The 24,436-nt window shown below is 45.6% G+C and overlaps 1 protein-coding gene across 3 annotated transcripts in view; it reads right to left on the bottom strand.

The window, feature by feature from the left end:
- Window positions 1-24,436, bottom strand: part of LOC144817763 (transcription factor COE3-like) — a 473,223-nt gene that overhangs the window by 298,824 nt on the left and 149,963 nt on the right. For all 3 annotated transcript variants that reach the window (XM_078674554.1, XM_078674555.1, XM_078674557.1), the window contains exons 2-4: window positions 15,300-15,456; window positions 10,924-10,987; window positions 8,601-8,656 (exon numbers count right to left, since the gene is read on the bottom strand). In XM_078674554.1, the coding sequence (XP_078530680.1) occupies window positions 8,601-8,656; window positions 10,924-10,987; window positions 15,300-15,456 (277 nt within the window). The remainder of the gene's footprint in view (window positions 1-8,600; window positions 8,657-10,923; window positions 10,988-15,299; window positions 15,457-24,436) is intronic.

Raw genomic sequence — 24,436 nt, 5'->3', positions numbered from 1 at the left:
ACAGTCAATAACTCTCCTCCACACACAGTCAAACACTACCCTTCACAGACCACACTCACCTACACACACAGTACAGCACTCCCATCCACACTCCACACAGACAAACACTCACCTCCACACACAGTCCCACATCCCTCTACACACAGTGAAGCACACCCCTCCTCAGTCCACACACAGTCAAACACTCCCCTCCACACAGAGTCCCACATCCCTCCACACACAGTGAAGCACACCCCTCCACAGTCCATACACAGGCAAACACTCCCAACACACAGCCCACACTCCTCCACACACACAGTACAACACTCCCCTCCACAGTCTGACTCCCTGCACAAACATTACCCTCCACACACAGTTCCACACCCCCTCCAAACACAGTGCCAGCCTCTCCACAAACACAGTGAATGAAACACTCCCCTCCACAGTCCACACACAGTCAGATATCCCCTCCACACACAGCGAAGACACTGTCTCCAAAAAAAGTCCCACCCCACTCCACTCACAGTACAACACTCCTCCACACACACAGTGAAACACTCCCCTCCTCAGTCCACACACAGTCAGATATCCCCTCCACACACAGTCAAACACTCCCCTCCACAGCCAACACAATCCAACTCTCCACTCCACTCACAGTCTCAAGCCCCTCCACACACACAGTACAACACTCCCCTCCACAATCAAACACCCCCTCCACACACACTGCCACACCTATCCACCCCCCCTCTGCGCCAGGCTCTCTCTTACCAAGTGCCAGTCAGAGCTGGAAACAGATGGCTAACAATAAAAGGGCTGAACGCAGGAGGTCAGGAGCAAATTGGAAGCGATTAGAGCTTGTCAGGAGACAAGACAGCGCCTTTATCAAGAAATATGATCCTAGCGCCCTGCTCTCAGACACCCTCAGAGCGGGGGCCCGGCCGCCCGGACTGCATGCAGCATCCGAGCTCTTCATGAAGTACAAGCCCTGGCCAGAGGGGCCCCAGGCAACAGTCCCTTCCTCAGAGCCCACGGCCTGAGAGGGCCCTGGCCAGAGGGGCCCCAGGCCACAGTCCCTTCCTCAGAGCACCCATGGCCTGAGAGGGCCCTGGCCAGAGGGGCCCCAGGCCACAGTCCCTTCCTCAGAGCACCCATGGCCTGAGAGGGCCCTAGCCAGAGGGGCCCCAGGCAACAGTCCCTTCCTCAGAGCACCCATGGCCTGAGAGGGCCCTGGCCAGAGGGGCCCCAGGCAACAGCCCCTTCCACAGAGCACCCAGGGCCTGAAAGGGCCCTGACCAGAGGGGCCCCAGGCAACAGTCCCTTCCTCAGAGCACCCATGGCCTGAGAGGGCCCTGGCCAGAGGGGCCCCAGGGCACAGTCCCTTCCTCAGAGCACCCATGGCCTGAGAAGGCCCTGGCCAGCAGGGCCCCAGGCAACAGCCCCTTCCACAGAGCACCCATGGCCTGAGAGGGCCCTGGCCAGAGGGGCCCCAGGCAACAGTCCCTTCCTCAGAGCACCCATGGCCTGAGCGGGCCCTGGCCAGAGGGGCCCCAGGCCACAGTCCCTTCCACGGAGCACCCACGGCCTGAGAGGGCCCTGGCCAGAGGGGCCCCAGGCCACAGTCCCTTCCTCAGAGCACCCATGGCCTGAGAGGGCCCTGACCAGAGGGGCCCCAGGCAACAGTCCCTTCCTCAGAGCACCCATGGCCTGAGAGGGCCCTGGCCAGAGGGGCCCCAGGCAACAGCCCCTTCCACAGAGCACCCAGGGCCTGAAAGGGCCCTGGCCAGAGGGGCCCCAGGCCACAGTCCCTTCCTCAGAGCACCCATGGCCTGAGAGGGCCCTGGCCAGAGGGGCCCCAGGCCACAGTCCCTTCCTCAGAGCACCCATGGCCTGAGAGGGCCCTGGCCAGAGGGGCCCCAGGCAACAGTCCCTTCTCAGAGCACCCATGGCCTGAGAGGGCCCTGGCCAGAGGGGCCCCAGGCCACAGTCCCTTCCTCAGAGCACCCACGGCCTGAGAGGGCCCTGGCCAGAGGGGCCCCAGGCAACAGTCCCTTTCTCAGAGCACCCACGGCCTAAAGGGGCCCTGGCCAGAGGGGCCCCAGGCAACAGTCCCTTTCTCAGAGCACCCACGGCCTAAGAGGGCCCTGGCCAGAGGGGCCCCAGGCAACAGTCCCTTCTCAGAGCACCCATGGCCTGAGAGGGCCCTGGCCAGAGGGGCCCCAGGCAACAGTCCCTTCCTCAGAGCCCAATGCCTGAGAGGGCCCTGGCCAGAGGGGCCCCAGGCAACAGTCCTTGTTTCAGAGTACACACGGACTGAGAAGTGGAGCGGGGGGGGGGGGGGTGGCAGCAAGCATCATTTGCTGCAGACTACCCACTCCAAGGAGGCACTGTTGTCCCCTCCAACCAATTGCCTGCCAGGCTGAGACTCCCAGGGCATCCATGGTGCTGCAGCCTTTCTGAGCAGTACTGGGCCAGCCCTGCAATGGAGCGTCAGTACTGGCCACCGAAGGAGCTTCAGACCTGCTAAGCAAAATTAATAATGTCTGTTAAAGGGGTGCCGCCAAGTAATAAGCATTAAATAGTGCCCATAAAAAATGTGTGTCACCCTAAGAAGCATCAGTACTGTCCACGAAGGGAGCTAGTGCCCATTAAAGTTGTGTCAACCCTTCAAGAAGCATTCATATTTCCTAATAAAGTTGCACCAATCCTGTAAGAAACATTATTATTTCCTAATAAAGTTGCATTAGCCCTGTAAGAAGCATTCATATTTCCTATTAACGTTGCGGCAGCCCTGTAAGAAGCCTTTATATTTCTTAATAAAGGTACTACAGCCCTGTAAGAAGCATTCATATGTCCTAATAAAGTTGCAACAGCCCTGTATGGAGGGTTCATATTTCCTAATAAAGTTGCTGCAGACCTGTAACAAGCTTTACTATTTCCTAATAAAGTTGTGGCAGGCCCTTAAGAAGCATTATTATTTCCTAATAAAGCTGTAAAAAGACTCTGTAAGAAGCATTATTACAGTCCACAAAAGGAACTAGTGTCCATTAAAGTTGTGTCAACCCTGTAAGCAACTTTAATACTTCATGATAAATAAAGTTGCGGCAGCCCTGTATGAAGCATCAATGATTCCTAATAAATGTGTGACATCCCTGTAAGAAGCATTCATAATTCCTAATAAAGTTGAGGCAGTCCTGTCAGAAAGATTAATATTTCCTAATAAAGTTGTGGCAGCCATGCAAGAAGTATTAATATTTCCTAATGAAGTTGTGGCAGCCCTGCAAGAAGTATTAATATTTCCTAATAAAGTTGAGGCAGCCCTGTAAGAAGCATTAATATTCCCGAATAAATGTGTGACACCCCTGTAAAAACATTAACATTCCCTAATAAAGTTGTGGCAGCCCTTTAAGAAGCATTAATATTTCCTAATAAATGTGTGGCAACCCTGTAAGAAGTATTAATATTTCCTAATAAAGTTGAGGCAGCCCTGTAAGAAGCATTAATATTCCCTAATAAATGTGTGACACCCCTGTAAGAAACATTAACATTCCCTAATAAAGGTGTGGCAGCCCTGTAAGAAGCATTCATGGTTCCTAAAAAAGTTGTTGTAGCCCTGCAAGAAGCATTAATATTTCCTAATAAAGTTTTGACAGCACTTTAGGAAGCATTATTATTCCCAAATACATCTGTGGCAGCCCTGTAAGAAGCATTAATATTTCCTAAAAAGGTTGTGGCGGTCCTGCAAGAAGCATTAATAATACCTAATGAAGTGATGGCCACCCTGTAAGAACCATAAATATTTCCCAATGTAGTTGTGGCAGCCCTATAAAAGCATTAATATTTACTAATAAAGTTGTGGGTGCCCTGTAAGAAGCATTAATATTTCCTAATAAAGTTGTGGGTGCCCTGTAAGAAGCATTAATATTTCCTAATAAAGTTGTGGGTGCCCTGCAAGAAGCATTAATATTTCCTAATAAAGTTGTGGGTGCCCTGCAAGAAGCATTAGTATTTCCTAATAAAGTTGCGGCTGCCCTAAAAGAAGCATTAATATTCCCTAATAAAGTTGCGGCAGCCCTGCAAGAAGCATTAATATTTCCTAATAAAGTTGTGGGTGCCCTGTAAGAAGCATTAATATTTCCTAATAAAGTTGTGGGTGCCTTGCCAGAAGCATTAATATTTCATAATAAAGTTGCGGCAGCCTTGCAAGAAGCATTAATATTTACTAATAAAGTTGTGGGTGCCCTGCAAGAAGCATTAATATTTCCTAATAAAGTTGTGGGTGCCCTGTAAGAAGCATTAATATTTCCTAATAAAGTTGTGGGTGCCCTGTAAGAAGCATTAATATTTCCTAATAAAGTTGTGGGTGCCCTGTAAGAAGCATTAATATTTCCTAATAAAGTTGTGGGTGCCCTGTAAGAAGCATTAATATATCCTAATAAAGTTGTGGGTGCCCTGCAAGAAGCATTAATATTAACTAATAAAGTTGCGGCAGCCCTTCAAGAAGCATTAATATTTCCTAATAAAGTTGTGTGTGCCCTGTAAGAAGCATTAATATTTCCTAATAAAGTTGTGGGTGCCCTGCAAGAAGCATTAATATTTCCTAATAAAGTTGCGGCAGCCCTGCAAGACGCATTAATATTTCCTAATAAAGTTGTGGGTGCCCTGCAAGAAGCATTAATATTTCCTAATAAAGTTGTGGGTGCCCTGTAAGAAGCATTAATATTTCCTAATAAAGTTGTGGGTGCCCTGTAAGAAGCATTAATATTTCCTAATAAAGTTGTGGGTGCCATGTAAGAAGTATTAATATTTCTTAAGAAAGTTGTGGCAGCCGTGTAAGAAGCCTCAATATTTCTAAGTAAAGTTGTGGTAGCCCTGTAAGAAGCATTAATATTTCCTAATAAAATTGCGGCAGCCGTGTGAGAAGCATTTATATTTCCTAATAAAGTTGTGGCAGCCCTGTGACAAGCATTGATATTTCCTAATAATATTGCGGCAGCCCAGTAAGAAGCATTAATATTCCCTAATAAATGTGTTACAGCCCTATAAGAAGCATTAATACTTTCTAATAAAGTTGAGGCAGCCCTATAAGAAGCCTTAGTACTGTCCATTATAGGCACTGCAGTCAAGTTATGAACCATTAATGCAGCACACTAAAAGAATTACCGTCCTGGTAATATTGCCTTCTAAATGTGTTGCTGACCTGCTATGTAACATTAATACTGTCTGTTAATGGTGTGGAAGCCCTGCTAAAAATCATCTGTAAAGGCCCTGAAATACATTACATCAGACTTAGAAGCATTAATGCTATTACAGGCATTGCCTTCAACTGAAAGGAATTAATGCTGCCCATTAGAGACCTTTCAACCCCCAAAAGAGGCCACAACACCACACATAAATTTGCTGCTAAGAAGCATGAAGGCACATTTATTCGGATGGTCAATCCGCCAGTACAGTGAATGATGCAAATATGGCCTTCTGTAAGGAGTACCTTATAGAAGAACCCACAAACGCACTGCACTTGGAGCACCCACAAACCAGATACAGGCAGTTCCCCACCCTGGAAACACATGCACTTGCACTAGTCCAAGGCTTACCATCTCAATGCCCATTAGATTCCCCATGTTAGACTAATGCTCTGATTTGTTACCTTTGCCTCAAAGTGTAAAGCGCTCTGATATCCTCCGGGATCAAGTTTGCGCTATATAAAACTTTATAAATAAAAAAAATAAAAATAAAAGGAATTTCCGCGGTTAACAGTGACTGAGGGTGCAGGGGAAGAGGGTGAGTTTGCATTTTTCTGTATTTTGTTTTTTACCAAGGGAAGATTCTTCTCTGGGAGTAAAACCTGGTGAGATCCAAGACCCATTGCATAGACACATCTGATATTCAGAGTTTGCCTCTTGCATTATTTTGTATTTCCTTTTCCTGCAGGTCATCAATAGCCCTGGACGAAATTGTACCACGCAGGTGTATTTTATGTAACTTTGGGAACTTCATGTTACGCTTGATAAGTCCAACGTCCCAAGTGCCTTTTTCGCTCACTTACCTTGTGTTAAACCTCAGGAAATAATGTAACCCTTAAGCAGTTCTCACACTCCAGAAAGTTCCAAATTTATCAGAGTTCCTTCTTAGTAACAACCTTGTGGATCTGTCTGTCCTGACTTGGAAGAGGTATGCTGATGCCAGTAAATAATCTATTATTTAAAAAATCCTCTTAAAAAGTCTTAGCCAGTGATACTCAAAGGTGAACATGGGGCACACGTGACCCTCCTGACCATTACATGTGGCCCCCTGGTCAACAGGGGCCCTGAGATGCTGTTTATCCCACTCAGCACTAGCATTAAATATATGTTAAATAAACGGGCAAGCATTTATTTAAAGGTTAATTGCAGTTAAAGAAAGGAAGTAATTAGTGTGCTGTACCGTTTAACTTTAGGAACACCTTCATTTTTTAGGACATTTTGCAGCAAACGTAAAAATATGATAAAGTCTCTTCAAAATTCAAAAAGTGTATTTCATTAGTATGCAGAACCGTTTCAACTTAGTAAATACATTTATATCAGTGCAGTCAGAAGTATTTTTCTTAAAGTGATAGTTTTTTAACATATATTTAGAAACATTCATTCTTCCCCCCCACCCTACAGCAATGTCAATAGTTAACTAAGAGGCAGGTCGGATGTTATGTGCATCCTTTGGGTGGCCTGAGTACCTGTTATATATGAACAACATTATAGTTTATTAAATGAAACACAGGAGAAGGTTTTGTACAACACACACCCTGAACTCAGGTATTCCTAGTTCCTTCTATGTGTGATAATGAGGAAAGAGAAGGGAAAGTAATAAAAAACAATTGCATGGGATCACATAATTTGGTCTAGTGGGGAAGCCGGGATTGATCACAGGCTTTCTGGTTCCACATTGTGCTATTCAATTCAGCCTCTAGATGTGCATGCTAAGCTCCCCCCACAACTACCTTACCACCTCTGCCCGACCACTGCCTTGCTGCCATTAGGGCGGCCCTTGGTCACACTACAGACCAAAAGTTTGGCCCCTCGGATAATGGTTGTGAGCGCCCATGGTGTTTACTATTATATGTTACAGTGCCATAACACAAACTGATGACCCCTTGCAGAATGTGATGAGGGGGACCTCTGAGTCTCACAAATCTCACTAATATTCATAAGCCTTGGAATGATGGAAGGGCCCCCTTGAAAAGTTGGGGTCCCGCTGCGCTGCAGGAGCCTTCGTTGGCCTCCTGATATATACCGATCTATATGTACAATATGAATTAATGTCATCGGTCCAATCGCTTCTTAAATCACCAGAAACTGTGTCCTACACACTGTTCATAAAGAGTGCTCATCATGATGTTTGCAGGTTTCCTAACAGGACCCCCAGCTATGGTATGGCGCATATGAAACACGCAAAATATTGTCTGTGCCCCCACAAAGCTGAACCTTTGGGTTCAGTGTATCCTCCCTTCACCCCTCTCTGGAGGAGTTTTTGAAAAGTGTCAGTAGAAAGTGGTTTGAAGTGACTGGCTTTGTAGCATTAACCACATAGGTGCTCGGTGGCCGCGTGCTCATGACGAGCTGAGCTCGTCATAACGGCCGCTACGCTCGCACGCGGGGCTAATTCCCCCGCTGTGCGAGCGTTCTACAGAAACGGGTGTGGCCGTGACGAGCTCAGCTCGTCATGAGCTCACGGTCACCGTACTGCGTGATGAGCTGAGTTCGTCACGAGCACCGGGGCGCTGTGCGCGCTCCCCCTCTCCCCAGCACAGCGGGGTTAAACCTGCAAACTAGTACCATAGTAGCCAAAAGAGTGTCTTAACATTTGTCCTGCTAAACAAAGCTATGAAAAGCAGGCCAGCTGTTAGATATTTGAGACAACTGTCAGGCTTTGAGGCCTTTCCTAGAGGGGAGATGCCCATTGAGTGGCCGGACATGAGAAGAGACTCCTTCGCTTGCTCGTGATCCTAAATGGAAGGTGAAAGTCGTCGGGTACCATATAATTATGGTGTTATTATTGAACTTCTGCTGGAATCAGAGACAATTTAAGGCATGGACATAGAGGGCTCCGGCCCAGGGCCCCTGCCTTGCAAGGGGGCCCTAATAGAGCCAGCTCTGTTCTACAGAGTCTTGCCCTGATGACTTGGAATCATTCTTAAACAGATTGTTTTAAATACCGTTTTCCTTTAATTTATTTTAGAGTCATATGTGAGAATTTATTACAGACATTTTGCAGAGAAATATGCTTGTGTTTCAAGCAACAGCCATAAAATGTTCTTGTCGATAAAAGCAGAACCTTACACATGAGAAATGAGAGGGTGTTACAGAGATTATTTGCAGTAATGCTAGTGAGTTGCTATTGTGTAATAATATTGGATTCAAACCTCACTATCCCTGAATATTAGATGAAAAACCATTCAGAAATTTGAGCTGGCTGCCTGTGAACTATCAGTGAAATGGCCAAAGAGGGCCTGAGAGAGATGAAAATAATTTCAACGCTGTTCAAAACAGGGCCCCCCTAAATACATTTGGCCCAGGGCCCCCAAATCTTTAAGATATCCCTGGCTGGAAAGATCCTGCCCGAGCTGAGCTGGGCGCGTCACTTGAACTTACCTGCTTGGACATCGAGTCTATGAGTCGGACATAGAGGTCCTGCTCCGTCCGGATCCCTGCAAGGCGACAAAAGGAGACTTCCATCAGACTTCCCGTTGGAATAGAAACTCACGATAATTCAGATAGATGATCTGCTTTAATGTAGATGAATAATTAAAACCCATGATTTTATGGCCACGCACAGAGGCCAATATTATGCAAAGTCTTTAATCAATTCTTGATTTTCTACCCATTAAAACTGTGGAATATCTGCATTAAGGGGAAGAAGGTCCCAAAAAATGTGATAGTCATCCCGAGCTTCACTGGCGTCTCTTTTTCCATTCTGGGATCTCAGTGCATTTTGGTGTTGCACCTCAACTCTAATCTTCACCCCATAACACCCACACACAGCTCACCAAACACTTTAGACTTGTGACTTCTTAGAAGACACAACTTCTCCACCGCTGTATGGCTGCCAGCACCCATGTCACTCCTGCTCTCTGACACAAGACGGATCAAGACCTAATGCACTTACTCTTGCTTTTACCAAAGCTTGTCACCTCACTTTATGTCAAAAAGAAACCTTGAGGGAAATTCACAAAAGCATTAATGAGTACGCAAAGTGGTAGTACAGGATCACTCTTTTATGTACCCTTACACGCCTTTGTGAATCACCCCCAAAACATTAAACTCCACATTAATAAAAGTGCCAAATGGCGCAGTAATTTCTATCAATGCTAATTATGTATGAATAGTCCCTTATAATCACATTTTATACCCATGTTTTGGTGCAAGTTCATAAAGACATGTAAAGGTACGTAAAAGAGTGCAACAGGGGTACCCTTTTGCTTGTTCCTACATGCCATTGTGAATAAGCCCATGTGTCAAGTCCTGAGATTTTCTGATACAAATTACTAGGGGCCAGATGTACTACCATATTGTGCGGTCGCAAACGGGAATTCGGCCCCTTTGCGACTGCAAATTTGGTCAGCCCCATGTACAAACCATATTATGCGAGTCCCTAACCTATTACGACTAGCAAAATAGGGTTTGCGACTCGCTATTAAGAAGGGGCGTACCAAGGGCGTCCCTTCCTAATAGCGAGTCTGACTGCAATGTATGATTGTTTTGTGACCGCACTTGCAGTCGCAAAACACTTGCAGTTTATTATCCTTTTCAAAAGGGTGGTAACCACTCTCAAACAGGAAGGAATCCCTTAAATTTTCTTTTTTAAATGCAACCCATTTTCCTGTAAGGAAAACGGGCGGCATTTAAAAAAAACTGCTTTATTAAAAAAGTATTCACAGACGTGGTGGTCTGCTGACCCCAGCTGGCCACCTTCCCTGTGAGTGCTAGCCATTCCCAATGGGGTCGCAATGTGCTACTGCCTCATGAATATTAATGAGGCATGCAATTAGCAACCCCATTGGGAGTCGAAACATTCGCTTTTGCAAGTCGCAAATTGCGAGTCGCAATTCAACTCAATTTGCGACTCGCAAATGTGAATGTTCATAGATCTGGCCCCAGGTGCATTGGTTCAACAGAAGCAGACCACGCCCACAGGTGCTACAAAGCATTAGGTCATCGATTGATAGGGCAAGACTAAAAACATGGGGCATATTACCAAGGGTGGCTATAGGCAATTATTGCCGGTTTAGCGGCCGTTTTCGGCCGGTAAGCAGCGATAATTCTATCGCTCTATTAGCAAGCTGTCGCTAACTGATGTTAGCGACAGCTTTTAAGCGATAGCGAGCGGTTTGGGGCCTGCTTTGCATGTCAGCGATATTTATCGCTAATGACATGCAAAGTGGGCGTACCCAACCTGTTAGTGACTGAAAGCAGTCGCTAACGTCGCTATCGCCTATTAGCAAGGCAGGCGTAGCGATGGAAATATTCCCACTATCGCCAAAAATTAACACCTGCTCTGACCAGTTCTTAGCCATGTTATCCAATGGGAGGTGGATAACATGGCTAAGAGCATTTTGTCGCTAATGCGTGCATATCGCTGTATTCTCAGCGATATTCACGCTATCGCCGGAAAATGTATCGCTTTGGAGATAAACGTTGCTAATAGCACGTTATCTCAGCGATAATTTCCGGCGATGCTTAGCGATAAAAAAATTGTTGCTAAGCCTAGTTAGCGATAAATATCGCTAATCGTTGGTAATATGCCCCATGGTGTTCTGGTAGCACGGCACTAGGCACACGCTCTACCTGCACCTCAAGTGTTGAGGTGCTCCTCCATTAAAGTTTATCTCTGCAGGAGAAACTCCCAGAAGGATTAGAGTAAATGCTATACCTACGGGTCGCCGTGCCTACGCGCTCAGGTCACCGCGCGTCTTACCGTTGCTGTACAGGAGCTGCAGCCGGTAGTGGATGCCGTTGTTCGTCTTCTCACCCGTTTGTTCCTGAAAAAATACAGACAGGACAACATGACTGAAGAATAGGTATGAAAGTGGTCAAAACTATACACACAATGGGGTGGAGTAGTCATTACGGGTGTACAAAATTCACTTAATTTACTTTTGCGTAATGGCAGGAAATTCTGCAAAAAGAATGCAAAATTACACAAAATGAAAAACCGGTATTCAGTACTACAGTTTAGATGGAATTGCGTCCATGTGTCCATTTTGGACTTGAGGACATGTTTTGCACAAAATAAATGTGCACACAAGGGCCCGAACAATAGCTGTTCACATTCTGGTCATTTGCAATGTTCCCGTGCTCCTGTGTTAAAATTATGTGGTATAAATGGGTCATTTCAGGAGTTTCACCTATAAGGCCTAACAGGAATTTCAAAAATAAACGCAAGATTATACCAACATAGAAAAAATGTGCTTGGGCCTGGTATAACCACCCTTAATTGCAGCTAGACACCTATACACGGACATGGGAAGAAGTTCAATTATAAAAAAAATACCGCAAACAGCAATACAACTGCATGCAGAGGCTTACACACACTTGGAATGCAGCAGCAAAATAAAAGAAGCCTGCAGATAACTACGCAATGCCACACATTCAAATATAGGCATTCATTGACAATGACATATAAGCATCAAAGAATATATCCACACGAATACAAGAAACATATATTATTGGTGTACAAGAAAGATTCCGTATGCAACACATCTTCCAAAAATAGGTGATATGGAAAAAAGTCTCAGGAAAATCCCACATGTAGGAGTAAAGCTGCCTTGCACAAAATAATTGTGAGCAAAATGTACTCATGCGGGTGAAATTTTGCAAAGCGGACATGTTAAGAATTGTTTGCCAACTTTTTAGGCAAACTTGAACATTTTCATCCACCATAACACAGTCATGATCATCAGTGGCACAGGAGTGATTGTATGCATGTATCCACCCAGTATGCAGCCACAATAAAGGAGAGAGATTGATGCCTAAATGTACAGATTATCAGTTGTGCAGAAGCCGCTACTAATTGTACAGCATGTTGCGATCACACGTTGAATGAGCAATTTAAAGGGCTTCACCAGGAGGACTTTTGGAACTACCATGTTTCACTTATTAGGGCATCAGTTTATTGCAAATGTCTTTAAACTAGGTTTTGGCCCCCCGGGAGGGCTGCGGTGCTATGTCCAGAGGGTGCTTGCCCCTGAGGAAAGTTAGAAGACTCACAAGGTAGTGGGGGGGGGGTGGTATCGTAGGGCGGTTTGCCATTGTTTGTAAATATAGCCTGGAAGTGTGGCCTTGTTTCTTTGGTATTTCCATTTAGTCTTTAGCTCCTCTTTCACAATGATGGAAGGGGGGGGGGCTGAGCTTGCTGCCCCATTGGGCAAGCACTGGCACTCATCCAGCACTCAGTTGCCCATTTTCTAGACTGTGATAACTTAATATGGCCAATGGGAGATGAGTTAGGTGCAAAGGGAGGGGCGAGGTGTGAGCTCACTAGAAAGACACTGCATGCTGGATCCTCTCAGCAATGTGGCAGAGGCAGGAGGGGGCCTCACTGTGATGTCTTGCAAATAGGAAAAGGGCACTGCCCACTTTGTGGACCAGGGGAGGTGGGAGGGGCAAGATATGGGCAGATCCTGCCTGCTGCAGCACCCCATCTCACCTTGTCCCAGCTAAGAGCAACATACTCTACATCAGCAAATCTTCTAATAAAAAACTAACTGAAACAGAAGATTGGTTGCTTTAAGAAACACACAAAAGAAGCACGCCTCAAAAATGTAGAAGTATGACTGGACAGGTCTGAGCTGTTTCTATATGAAAGGGCTGTGGTTAGAGAACTTCGTTCAATGGCATTTTTGTAAACACACAGAACATGCTACAAATTAGAAAGCACTTTGTGAACAGACACAGCTCTGAGGTCTGCTTTTTCTGCCTGCAGATGGATGCTGTCTCTGTTGCCCTGGGCTGAGAGCATCATGCACATATCTCATTTCACCCTCTTTTGGTGAGGGCGTCGCCAACCTTAGTCTCATCAACCTTCGAACAAGGACAAGCCTCGCACAAGCTCACTCCAGGTTTCTAAAAATTCTGGACTTTCATTGATTTTAATAGGATCATCATCCAGAAATCCTGAGTCTCACTCTCCATGATCCTGAACACCTGAATCATACTCTCCATGGAGACCCAAAAGTTTATTTTTTTTTGGGGGGGGGGGATTATGCCCTAGCTTGGAATACTTTTGTAGGTCTCAGTACTGCATCTCTTTGCCATAGTAGGCATTGAGGGGTAGATTATTTAGCACTGACCTACAAGAAGAAATCCCTTCAGAAACACCTGATATTTTAAGTTTTTATTTCAAAGATATACAAGCATTGGCAAAACCAATAGATCTCAGCCATGCCAGAGTTATTCGTGCTCTCAACAGCTGCTGTTCATCACGGCTGAAAGCCCTTAAAAACAGTGCTATGATGTGGCCAGCGCTGGCCGGGTCCTAGCGCATTTTTGTCTAGAAGGCAGGGCTGGGTCAAGGAAGACAGCATGGGGCGAGTCAAGCAACACAACTCAAGCCGCTATCAGTCAATCTGTAAACATATTTCCAGAATATAGAAAACTTTAGCGGCTTGTGAAGCTAAAGCACAGCTAAGTGCAGGCACCCATATTTGGTAAAGGGAAGCTGAAAGGTAAAGAGTCTCTAATAAGTATATACTGTGTTAATATTTCATAGGACCCAGGTTTCCGTTTAAGCATATATCAACTGATGGAAACAAAACCAGCGAGTCCGCCTTCAAAACCTCTGTATGCAACAGTTACCATAATCCATCTAAGCATTTAAGCGTATGAGAAAATCAAATGTAAAATGAGTGTCTAACTCGTTCACCTACAGGATACAGGACCCATGTTTCATTTTGAAGTGTATGTGTATGTAAACGCATGAAAATGAGACCAGCGAGTCTGCTTCAAAGTCTAGTTATATGGCAGTACCCGTCATCCACAAGATCGTTTAAGCGTATTTAACCGCGTAAGTCGAATGTAAATGGGAAAAGATGGCATGAGCGCCTTACAAAGCCAGAATAAGCAAGACAAATAATACAAGACAAAGTCCATGGGCCGCAAATTCTCTCACTTTGAGAAACAGAAAGAAAAGTAAACAGGCACCCTCAGAAAACAGCTCCTGACATTTGACCTTGGTATTTGAATGCATAGCAAATGTGACAAGATAAGGATAAGATTTACAGGCCTCTTTACAGAAACGGATCTCTGAGCAAGTGAAAACACAAACGCTTGTGTTAAGTGCTCTTTAACCCCTTCCATGCGCCCGCGATTCTGCACCTGTGTGGCAGAATCGCGAGTGGGCGGGTTTATGACGGCCCCCAGCCGTCATCAGCACACGAGCACCGTAGTGCATGACGGCTGGGGGCCGTCATCAGCATGGAAGGGGTTAACAAAGAAAAAAGTAGTCAGTTACACAGCTGCTAAAATAGGAGCAGTGGACGGAAAGTTGTAATTTGTCCATGCTCTCTGGGAGGGCCAAACACAGGAGGTATGACACATGCATGCTATGGACAAATGGGGAGAAGGAATAGGAGAGCGATGATGGAGCCAGCAAATGGGAAATCTATGAGCGGAATGAAGTAAACAAAGTATATACAACATGTCTCTTTGAGACAGCGCATGCACTGGCTTGAGCTGAGACCTAATAATGGCTTTAGCAGATTGTCTACAAGTTCTCCTACCAGCCTTATTTAATGCGTTAAGTCTGTCTCCTTTTTCCTCACAATCTTTCTGACTGTAAAGTTTTGAAAGGGAGTAGGATCACACTAAAAAATGTTGTTCAAGGTGAGCTTTGACCAAAAAAAGTTTGAAGACATGTGGTTTAGGGTGACCAGCGCCTCAGTTTTGCCAAGACAGCCCAGTTTTTTTCACCATATGTCTGAGCTGATTTCTGTTAATTTACCACAAGTCTCTGTTTTTAGAGAGGGTTTACTGACAACAGATGGAGGCACATTTTAAAGTGTTCCAGTGCAGGATTAGTTAGCAACCCTTATCAGAAAGCAATTTAATGATAATACTGTGTGTGCATTTAATTTCCCTTTAATGCAACACTGTGTTTTCTATGTTGTTTAGCATAGTTCGTCAAGTCATTATGTGCTTTTCTAGAACTTGGTCTGGTTTTGGACATGCTTCTCGGGTAGCTGCAAACCCCAATAGCTGTAGACAGGGATTTAATATCAAAAATATTCTTCCAGAAAAAAGTTTTAAAAAAAGAAACTGAGGGAAGAACAAAGGGCAACTGAACCATTCTCTTACCCTGTCCTTCTCCACAAAGTCTATGTAGGACGTCCGCTCAATCTCCACCGGCTGCCCCTGGCGGTCGTACATGGCCAAGACGAAGTGGAAGAAGTTGGATTTCCTCAAGTTGGAAGGAGGCTGCTTCTCAAAGTGAGCTCTGGCCAGACCCACACCGCTGCAAGAGAAGAAAACAGGAAAGGTTCTTGTAATACATGGGCCAAACGTGAGGACTATATGACAGCACATGGGAAAGGCTCCTACAACACACTAGCCACAGGCCAACATAAAAATTGTAAGACAGCACAGTGCAGAGGTTTTCATAGCGCATGGGGCAGGTGTCCCTGAGAGACGTCTGAAACATCGAAGACAGATATGCAGGATTTACTAATTTATTTATTGTAGTTTTATACAACACAAACTAGTCCCAAAGGTGTTGGAGTGATTTACATGAGCACTAGTTATGTTACACAAGGACACATTCATGTTTTTGGCACGCATGGGGAGTTTAAGTGATTGGCCTAGAATCACAGGATATTGAGCCGACTCCGAGACCGAACCTGGTTCCCACACTCCAAAGTCACTGGCTCTGACCGATACGTCACATCTTCTACCCTTATGTTACATGCTTTGCACCTGGACCAACAGATGCAGAGCATCAAATTAATGTGGCCTATGTTGAAATATACGCTGTTTACCCATGTCTATTCAGCTCATTGGCAGGAGGTCAATGAGGCTTCCTCTTTCTAATAGGAGTGTGTTGTGATTGGTTGGATGGCAGGTTATATCAGAAGTAAAAGAATATCCCATAGGACGGAGCCAAGAGAGGCATGGTACTCAGAATCCATTTCCTGGAATAGTGAGACCCACCCTTTTACAGCTACCATTTACTACAATCCACCATCAGAATTCTGCCAATGGAATTATTGTAAATGAAGTAAAATGACACACAATGGTTTACTCAGTGCGGCAACGGGTGTGACAGTTTGGCATAATGACTCTGTGAAGATCTCAGTTTAATACTATGACACACAATAGTGGTCGCATTTTGGAACAATTGCACACAATTATATTTTTTAGAACAGTACAATGACACACGAGGAGTTCTTAGTCTATCACAGTGGTACACAGTGGTGCTCTGAATTCGACACAATGATGTTGTCAGTTAGGCACAATAATACACAATGGTGTTCTCAGTTTGGCACAATGATACACAATGGTGTACATTTCGGCAGAATGGTACAGTTTGACATAGAGGCATACAATGGGGTTCCCAGTTCGGAACAATGACACAATGATGTTAGGAGGTCAGCACAACAGCACACAATGGTGTTCTCAGTTCGGCACAATAATACACAATACTGCACATTTCCGCACAATGACACAGTTCGACATAGAGGGATACACTGGAGATCCCGGTGCGGCGCGAGGACACTCAAGGACACTTCCATCACAATATCACTGACATCCACAACAGCTTCAACACCTCGACCGCCCCGACTATGCCAGACCCCACCCCGAACACCACCTGCACCAACCTGATGACCTCCTGGTCCCACGTCAACAACGACGAGACTCGCAAGGTCATGAACTCCATCCACTCTGGATCACCATCAGACCCCGGCCCACACCACATATTCAACAAAGCAGACGCTAGCATCGCACCCCAACTATGGAAGAGCATCAACATCTCCTTCGACACAGCGACTTTCCCGTAAAGCTGGAAGCACGCCGAAATCAACGCCCTCCTCAAGAAGCCCAAGGCGGATCCCAAGAACCTCACGAACTTCCGGCCCATCTCCCTGCTTCCATTCCTGGCAAAGGATATTGAGAAGATCGTCAACACGCAACTGACCCGATACCTCGAGGACAACAACACCCTAGACCTATCCCAGTCCGGATTCAGACGAAACCACAGCACCGAGACAGCCCTCATCGCCGCCACAGACGACATCAGGCGCCAACTAGACAACTGCAAAACTTCAGCCATCATCCTCCTGGAACTGTCAGCCACCTTCGACACGGTCTGCCACCGCACACTAAGGACACGCCTCCAAGAAGCCGGAAACCAGGAGAAGGCCCTGGACTGGACCACGTCCTTTCTCTCCGGCAGAACCCAGAGAGTCCGCCTCCCACCCTTCCGATCCGAAGCCACCGACATCATCTGCGGCGTACCCCAGGGTTCATCCCTCAGCCCGATCCTGTTCAACGTATACATGGCCCACCTCGCACAAGTGGCCCGCCAACACGACCTGAGCATCATCTCCTACGCAGACGACACCCAGCTCAACCTCTCCCTCACCAAGGACCCGCACACCGCCAAAACCAACCTCCACGAGGGAATGAATGCCGTCGCCGAGTGGATGAGGAGCAGCCACCTGAAACTGACTCAGACAAGACGGAGGTCCTCAACCTCGGCCCCACCCCCTCTGCCTGGGACGACTCCTGGTGGCCGACCACACTGGGAACAGCACCAACACCAACGGACCACGCACGCAACCTAGGATTCATCCTCGACTCCTCCCATTCCATGTTGAAGCAGGTCAACGCTGTCTCCTCCTGCTTCAACACCCTCCGCATGCTGCATCTACAAGTGGATCCCGACCGAAACCAGAATAACGTCGACCCAAGCCCTTGTCAGCAGCAGGCTGGACTACGGCAACACACTCTACGCAGGAATCCCGACCAATCACCTACGACGACTGCAACGCATCCAAAACGCCTCCACTCACCTGATCCTCGACATCCCTCGGAGCAACCACATCACCTCCCACCTAAAAGACCTGCAGTGGCTCCCCGTCAACAAGAGGATCACCTTCAAGCTCCTCACCCACGCACACAAAGCACTCCAGAACACAGGACCAGCCTACCTGAACAGCAGACTCAGCTTCCACATCCCCGCCCGCCAGCTCCGCTCCGCCAGCCTCGCCCTCGCCGCCGTCCCCGCGTATCCAACGAACGACCTCCGGCAGCAGATCCTTATCCTACCTCGCCGCCACGACCTGGAACACCCTCCCCACCCATCTGCGGCAGACCCAATACCTGCTGACCTTCAGGAGACACCTCAAGACCTGGCTCTTCGAGCGGTAGCAGCACCCCACCCACCCCCCAGCGCCTTGAGATCCTCACAGGTAGGTAGTGCGCTTTACAAGTTTACTGATTGATTGATTGAATGTTCTCAGTAACGCACAATAAGACACAATGATGTTCGGAATTAAACACCATGACACACCATGGTCTGCTATTTTTATATGACACATATATGTAGTTTCCTGAACTGTTCCTCACCGACCATATCTCGGCCCATCTCCATGCAATCACCCAAAAAGGCAGAGTGTCCGATAAACAAAAGGCTCCAATACTATATAAGTTTTGTCTGGTGACATAAGTTGCCATTTATTGCCTATTGCGAAAGGACAAGAGCCCCCTCCCCACTGCCCCCTTCCCCACGGTCACGAGAGATACCTAGATTGACAAGGGTAGCGCATGCATGACTCACTTCAAGCCACTACCCAAACACTTATCAGAAATGGAACGTGTTAAGAGCATTTGCAGTAAAAATGTTTGGATCCTCACCAAAAATGGCAAATGAATATTTCCTCATGAACACCAACATCTGAGAATGTACGCTAAGGAAATGTGTTTTGTATTATACCTTTTTTCCTTTTGATTAGATATTTGGCTTGTATTGGCGCTGTCTGTGCTTGTTCTGGGAGGGTCACTGGGCCGCTGTACTTTGTTCATTTCCGGTCATTTCTCCGTCTTCCAGTAGCGTGGTGACTGAGCCCAGATCTGTGTCATATCCCAGTGTAAGGGGGCGTCTGTCCTCCGGGGCTCAAGGTACTCCGAGATATAGAGGAGGCATTTCAATCATAAGCCCTTATAATTTGGTAGCGCTCACTATAAACCTATATGTCGCTTGGCGCTTGAATGTTATCAATACCCAACTTACGGGACTTATTTGGTGGATGGAGGGGAGAGGTACCTTGCCGGGACGAGGGACTGCCTGCATGCTACATGCATAGACCTGTACAGCTGCAGCAGGAGCTCAACCGGCTGAGGCATAGCGATGAAAGGCTGAGCTGTGATGTGCTCAGGCGTACAGATTTGCACACATTTTACCAACAGGAGTGGGTTTTTTCTTGTCCCCTTTTACTAATATAAACCTCCTGGCTTTGTACCCAGTCATTGACCTTGTAACGTTCAAACCAATTTTTGCTTTTCTTTGTGTCGCATAAAAAGATGAGCGAAAGCAAAGTAAAATCACATTTAATGCCCAGAAAAGCATCTAACGCCCCTACTCGGAGAGAAACTGTAATGTTGGAAGCTGGTGCCATGCCCTGGGGAGCTGGGGAAAGGATTAACACCAGACGACACAAATCATTTCCCAGCACTGCACTTGCAAGATGAAAGTCCCACTGTGCCCCACAGAGTGTTTGAGGCTCTCAGCAGATGACTTCAGAGAACAAGGCAGGCTGTGGTTAGCCACTCCCTGGGCCTACACAGCACAGAGGGGGGCTTCCTTCAGCAGAAAATGACTACTCCAACTGTGGGCCCAGTTACAGGGCTGGCGCAGAGGCTCACGGGGGGTGGGCACGACAAATGTTTGAGCATCTCAAGCTTGGGGAGTGCATGTGACAGACTCCACTAGAACTGGGGAAAACAAGAGAATTGGGTTCACAGTCAGGACCACTGGACATATGTGGCAGGGTTGACTAAATTATGCGGCAAGAAGAGGCAAATTATGCAGCATAATGTGGTAAATTTTTTTATTCGGTAACACGATCTGGGCAAAGATTTCAACTCCTTAGTACCAGTTTAACAAATACAAAAAAAGCAACTGAAAGATGACCAGTTCACCATTGCAAAGACCCTTCCACTGTGTACAAATACGTCACCACGTTTTTAGTAACTGGTGATCCATTAACTTTTGATCCATTATGTTGGTATTTGTTAAAGTGGGAGGGGCATATCATCGCCAAAACACCTGGACTCAGGTGCCTGAGTATTGTCAACTTGTAAACTTTTGGAAACAAGCCTCACGGCAGGTGTGCAGGTGTGGGGGCAGCATGTGTCAGTGTTGGGGGTCTCAGCCTCGAGCAGATGTAATTTGAAATCTAGTAGTGAGTGGGTCGAAACTCTGCTACACAGGACACAAGTCGGGGTACACGCAGGTACAAGGCATCCACCCATAATTTTCACAGGGTGGACGCTGTCACCCCTGCCAAGACGTTTGGCCCCACAGAACCCTGTTGAACTTGTCCTGGTGTAATTTTCAGACATCGGGACACGTTCAGCAGCGCCTGTACGATTTTCACCTCCAGCTGAGCCGAAGTTCAGGAGCCCCCCGCCTCCTTTTGTTTGAATTTCCTGACTGGAGGCGGCCTGGAACCTCACACTTAAATGAAAATGCCACAGAGGGGAAACAAAGGCACACAGCTTGTTATCTCTTCACAAGAACTTGAGATACATGCTTTTTCCTTTGTTCAGTCTCTGTATATAAGAGTTGCATGCACTGCAAGAATGTCAGGTGTGTCTGTCTGTCCCAGTATTTACAAAAATAACAAGTTCAATACCACTATTTTATTTCTTTTATAGCCCTATGCAACCCAATGCAGGGTGTCAGAGCTCTTTACGTAACACATTATACAATGGCAATGAATAATGTACGTGTGTAAATCAATGTACAGGATAAGTTGCAATAGACAGTGAGGCTTACAAGGTGTAGCAGTCACATGTCCTTCATAGCTCATTGTGCTATATTACAAGGATTACAATTTATGAACTGCAGGTAACAAAATGATCTCTGTGTTAAAAGCAGTAACTCACTTACCCTGTTACATAAAATAAAAATCTGCCATCTGCATGTGCTCTGCAGGAGACACATTAACCTTAAACTACTTTGATTCAAATCTAGCACTTCATAAAACACAGGTCTCTCCAACAAATGCTTTAAACTCCTGAGTTATCTCACTATTATTACTGTTCCCTGAGATTTACTGGGCACCTTTACAGCAGATGCCTTAAACCAGTCAAATATTTTAAAATGTAGACTTTTCAACCAATTAAGCATAACAGATCTACTGCCATGCTTCTCCTTGTTGCCAGTTTCTTTGTGGCAGGGTGAAAAAAAAGTATTAGTTGAAGCCCAGATTTTGCCTCAGGATTACGCCACTTTTTTGGCGCTTAAATGTACTCATGATATACCTGATATGTGCGGGTTTTATATCTAATGTCACTTCCTGTGATGTCACTTCCAGTGAGGTCACTTCCTGTGATGTCACATGCAGTGTCACGCGCAGTGATGTTGTGCGCTGTGATGTCACGTGTCATGATTTCACTGGCTAACCTGGTTAGTCCCCTCACTTCTTTATTTAGGCTAGTGCCCTGCTGCCACGAGGGTCTGCCAGTCCAGGAGAGGGCAGGTGGACCAGGTAAGTAAAGTAATCGAAAACAAGATGTTCTGTTGTGTTATTTTATTTTATGTTATGTTAAGTTAGATTATGTTAGGTTAAGTGATGTGTACAGTACGCATATATCCCAAAGGTTTCATGGACTGCATAGGTTAGTGTGGAGATATGTTTTACCAAGGCTCCTGGAATTACGTCAAAAGAAGGGGAAAATTCAGAGCACGATTTGCAGTGAGCCTATTACGTGAAAATAGGCAAAAATAAACAATATTAAGACGGTCAGAAATAACAAAAAAAACAATGATAATGGCTGGTCAGTTATTTTAGGTAATAATGGCAAGAGGAATAAATGCTGAGCTTCATGAGTTGTTAAATTCACAATGGTTGTTAACGGGGTTGGGGTTAGTTTAAGATCAGGACTAGAGTAAGTAGTGGGTCGAGGGTCAGGCATAGGGCAGTGGTTAAGGCTGGTGTTAAAATATGGTTTTGGTGAGGTCCTACCTAGAGTACATTTTGCAATGCTGGGAGAAGTAACAAGGCGAGGTTGAAGTTAGCGTTAACATTAGGACTAAATTAGGCTTCGGGATAAGGGCTAGACGACAGGTTTGGATTGAGGTAAATGCTTGGGTTAAAACAAGGGTTATGGCTGGTTTGTGAGTGAGGCTTAAATTACCGGTTGGAGCCAGTGTAAGAGTTATGGTTAGTTTAAGGCAAGGGTTAAGTTAAGAGTATGGGCCTTTGGGTCTGGGTAGGTTAGAATTAGGTTTAAAATTAGCATTAGAGTAAGTGACAGGGTTGGGGTTTGTGTAAGAGTTAAAGTAAGAGTTTGAGACAGTGTAAGGTTAGGGGGGTAGTTGAGCACGTGTGCCTTTGGTCTGAGGCTAAGATTAGTGTTTAGATTGGGGATGCAGTTGGGGTTTGAATAAGGGTTAGTTTCAGGATTTCATTTAGGACTAGGGTTATTTTTAAGGCAAAGGGTACATTAAGAGTTTGGGCTGGGTTAGGATTTATTTTACAAAGAGTATTTGAGTAAGTGACAGGGTTAGTATTTGTGGAAGGGTTAGATTAAGGGTTTGGGCCAGTGTGAGTTTGAGGATTAGTTTTAAGTTAATGGTTAAGAGTTTGGGTCCTTGGTCTAGTGCTAGGATTAGGGTTACTTAACAGATAGTATTAGAGTAAGTGTTCGGCTTAGTGTTTGTAAGGGTTAAATTAAGGTTTTGGGCCAGAGTAAGGGTTATTGTTAAGGCAAGGACACGACATGGTCTTGACTAAATGACATGTTACTGTTAAGGAAGCAAAAAGGTTAGGGACGTGGTTCCCATTCGTGTTAAATTTAGGGTTAGCAACGGCTATGGTTTAGGGCACGGGATTAGGATATCGTAAGTGCCAGGCTAAGGACAAGGGTTGTGGCTGTTATCATGGATTTTCCTCATATTGACACTAACCTAGAATGCTTAATTTGTATTATCCGTGACTTCATCATTCAGGTTCCTTATCATAAATATATATATTACCGTCTCTATTTTCACATGGAGCCCACAAGGCTGTCCCAAACCCCTACCTACATCAAAATACAGGTGACTCCCGCCTTATCAGTACATTTCTGAGGGTGAGTGCTTCTTTCGTAAGTCTAGGCGTGATGGTAAATCCAAGTGGATATTTAAAAGGACCAGTCCTCGTTCCCCTAGGAGGCACCTCTTTAAAGTGGTTTGTCCACACTCCTTGCGATCCTGAATTATACATGTTAGGTTTCTTAAAAGGAGCACTTAATGCAGTTACCGTGTTGTCGAAGCTCGTGAAACTACTGAGTAAGGACTTCTGACAGGCCAATTAACCAATTGCCCATGGCTAGTAAAAAATTAAACGAAGCGAGTAGATAGATAACTGTTTACTGGGAACAATTAAATCTAATGCAATGGACTTATAGATTTTTGTAATAGGCCGATAGTAAAGTATTGACTCTCTGTGAAACGCTGACATGTGAGTGCAATAGAAGGTACCCTTCTATTCTGTTAAAATTGTTCCAGGCAGCTATAAACTCGCTTTCAAATGTACAAATTGTGGCAACCGTCTTTGAATATGATTTGACTTCATTGTGGCCATGTGCACGGCTCATGTTCCATCACAGCCTTAACTCAGCTTATTGCCCTAACCAGTTAAAGATAAAAAATTAAGATACATTTTTTCAGGCAGTACCTCTGATTAATATCTGAGTGGAATGCCAAATTATTTGCATTGTCTGCTTTATCGATATGTAGATTTTTCTGAAGCAGGAAACCACTGATTGGTCATAACTCTCCAGAGTGTACTCTTACTGTACAGTGGACGCCTCATCACATAAAGCCCCGTATTTATCCAAATAAATTTAAACATCAGTCTTAGTGGTCACAGCCGGAGTCAAGAAAGACTTTGCATAAGGGCGGTGGACATTGTCACTGTTTTTGGGGGAGAGAAAGCAGGGGCCACTGCTTGAGATGGTTGGCACTGAGTTGGAATACATTGTACTGTACACCAAAATAGAAAAAAAGCAATGTTTGCAAGGCTGTTTGGCCCCCTGTACACATAGTACTGATTTCTGAATCCAAGACATATGGTGAACAATTCACAAAAGGAATAGCTTCAGGCAAATGAACATTCTCACGGATCAATCTCCTATTTTATTGGTATCCTCTGATCTGGTTGCAATACCAAACAATAAGTGCATAAAATGACGACTTAAAGAAATATCACGTGCAGCGCGATGAAACT

Source organism: Lissotriton helveticus, chromosome 2_1, assembly GCF_964261635.1.
Source record: "Lissotriton helveticus chromosome 2_1, aLisHel1.1, whole genome shotgun sequence".
Taxonomy (NCBI): Eukaryota; Metazoa; Chordata; class Amphibia; order Caudata; family Salamandridae; genus Lissotriton; species Lissotriton helveticus.
Note: the sequence above shows the minus strand (reverse complement) of the source record. Positions and strands in the feature narration are given on the sequence as shown.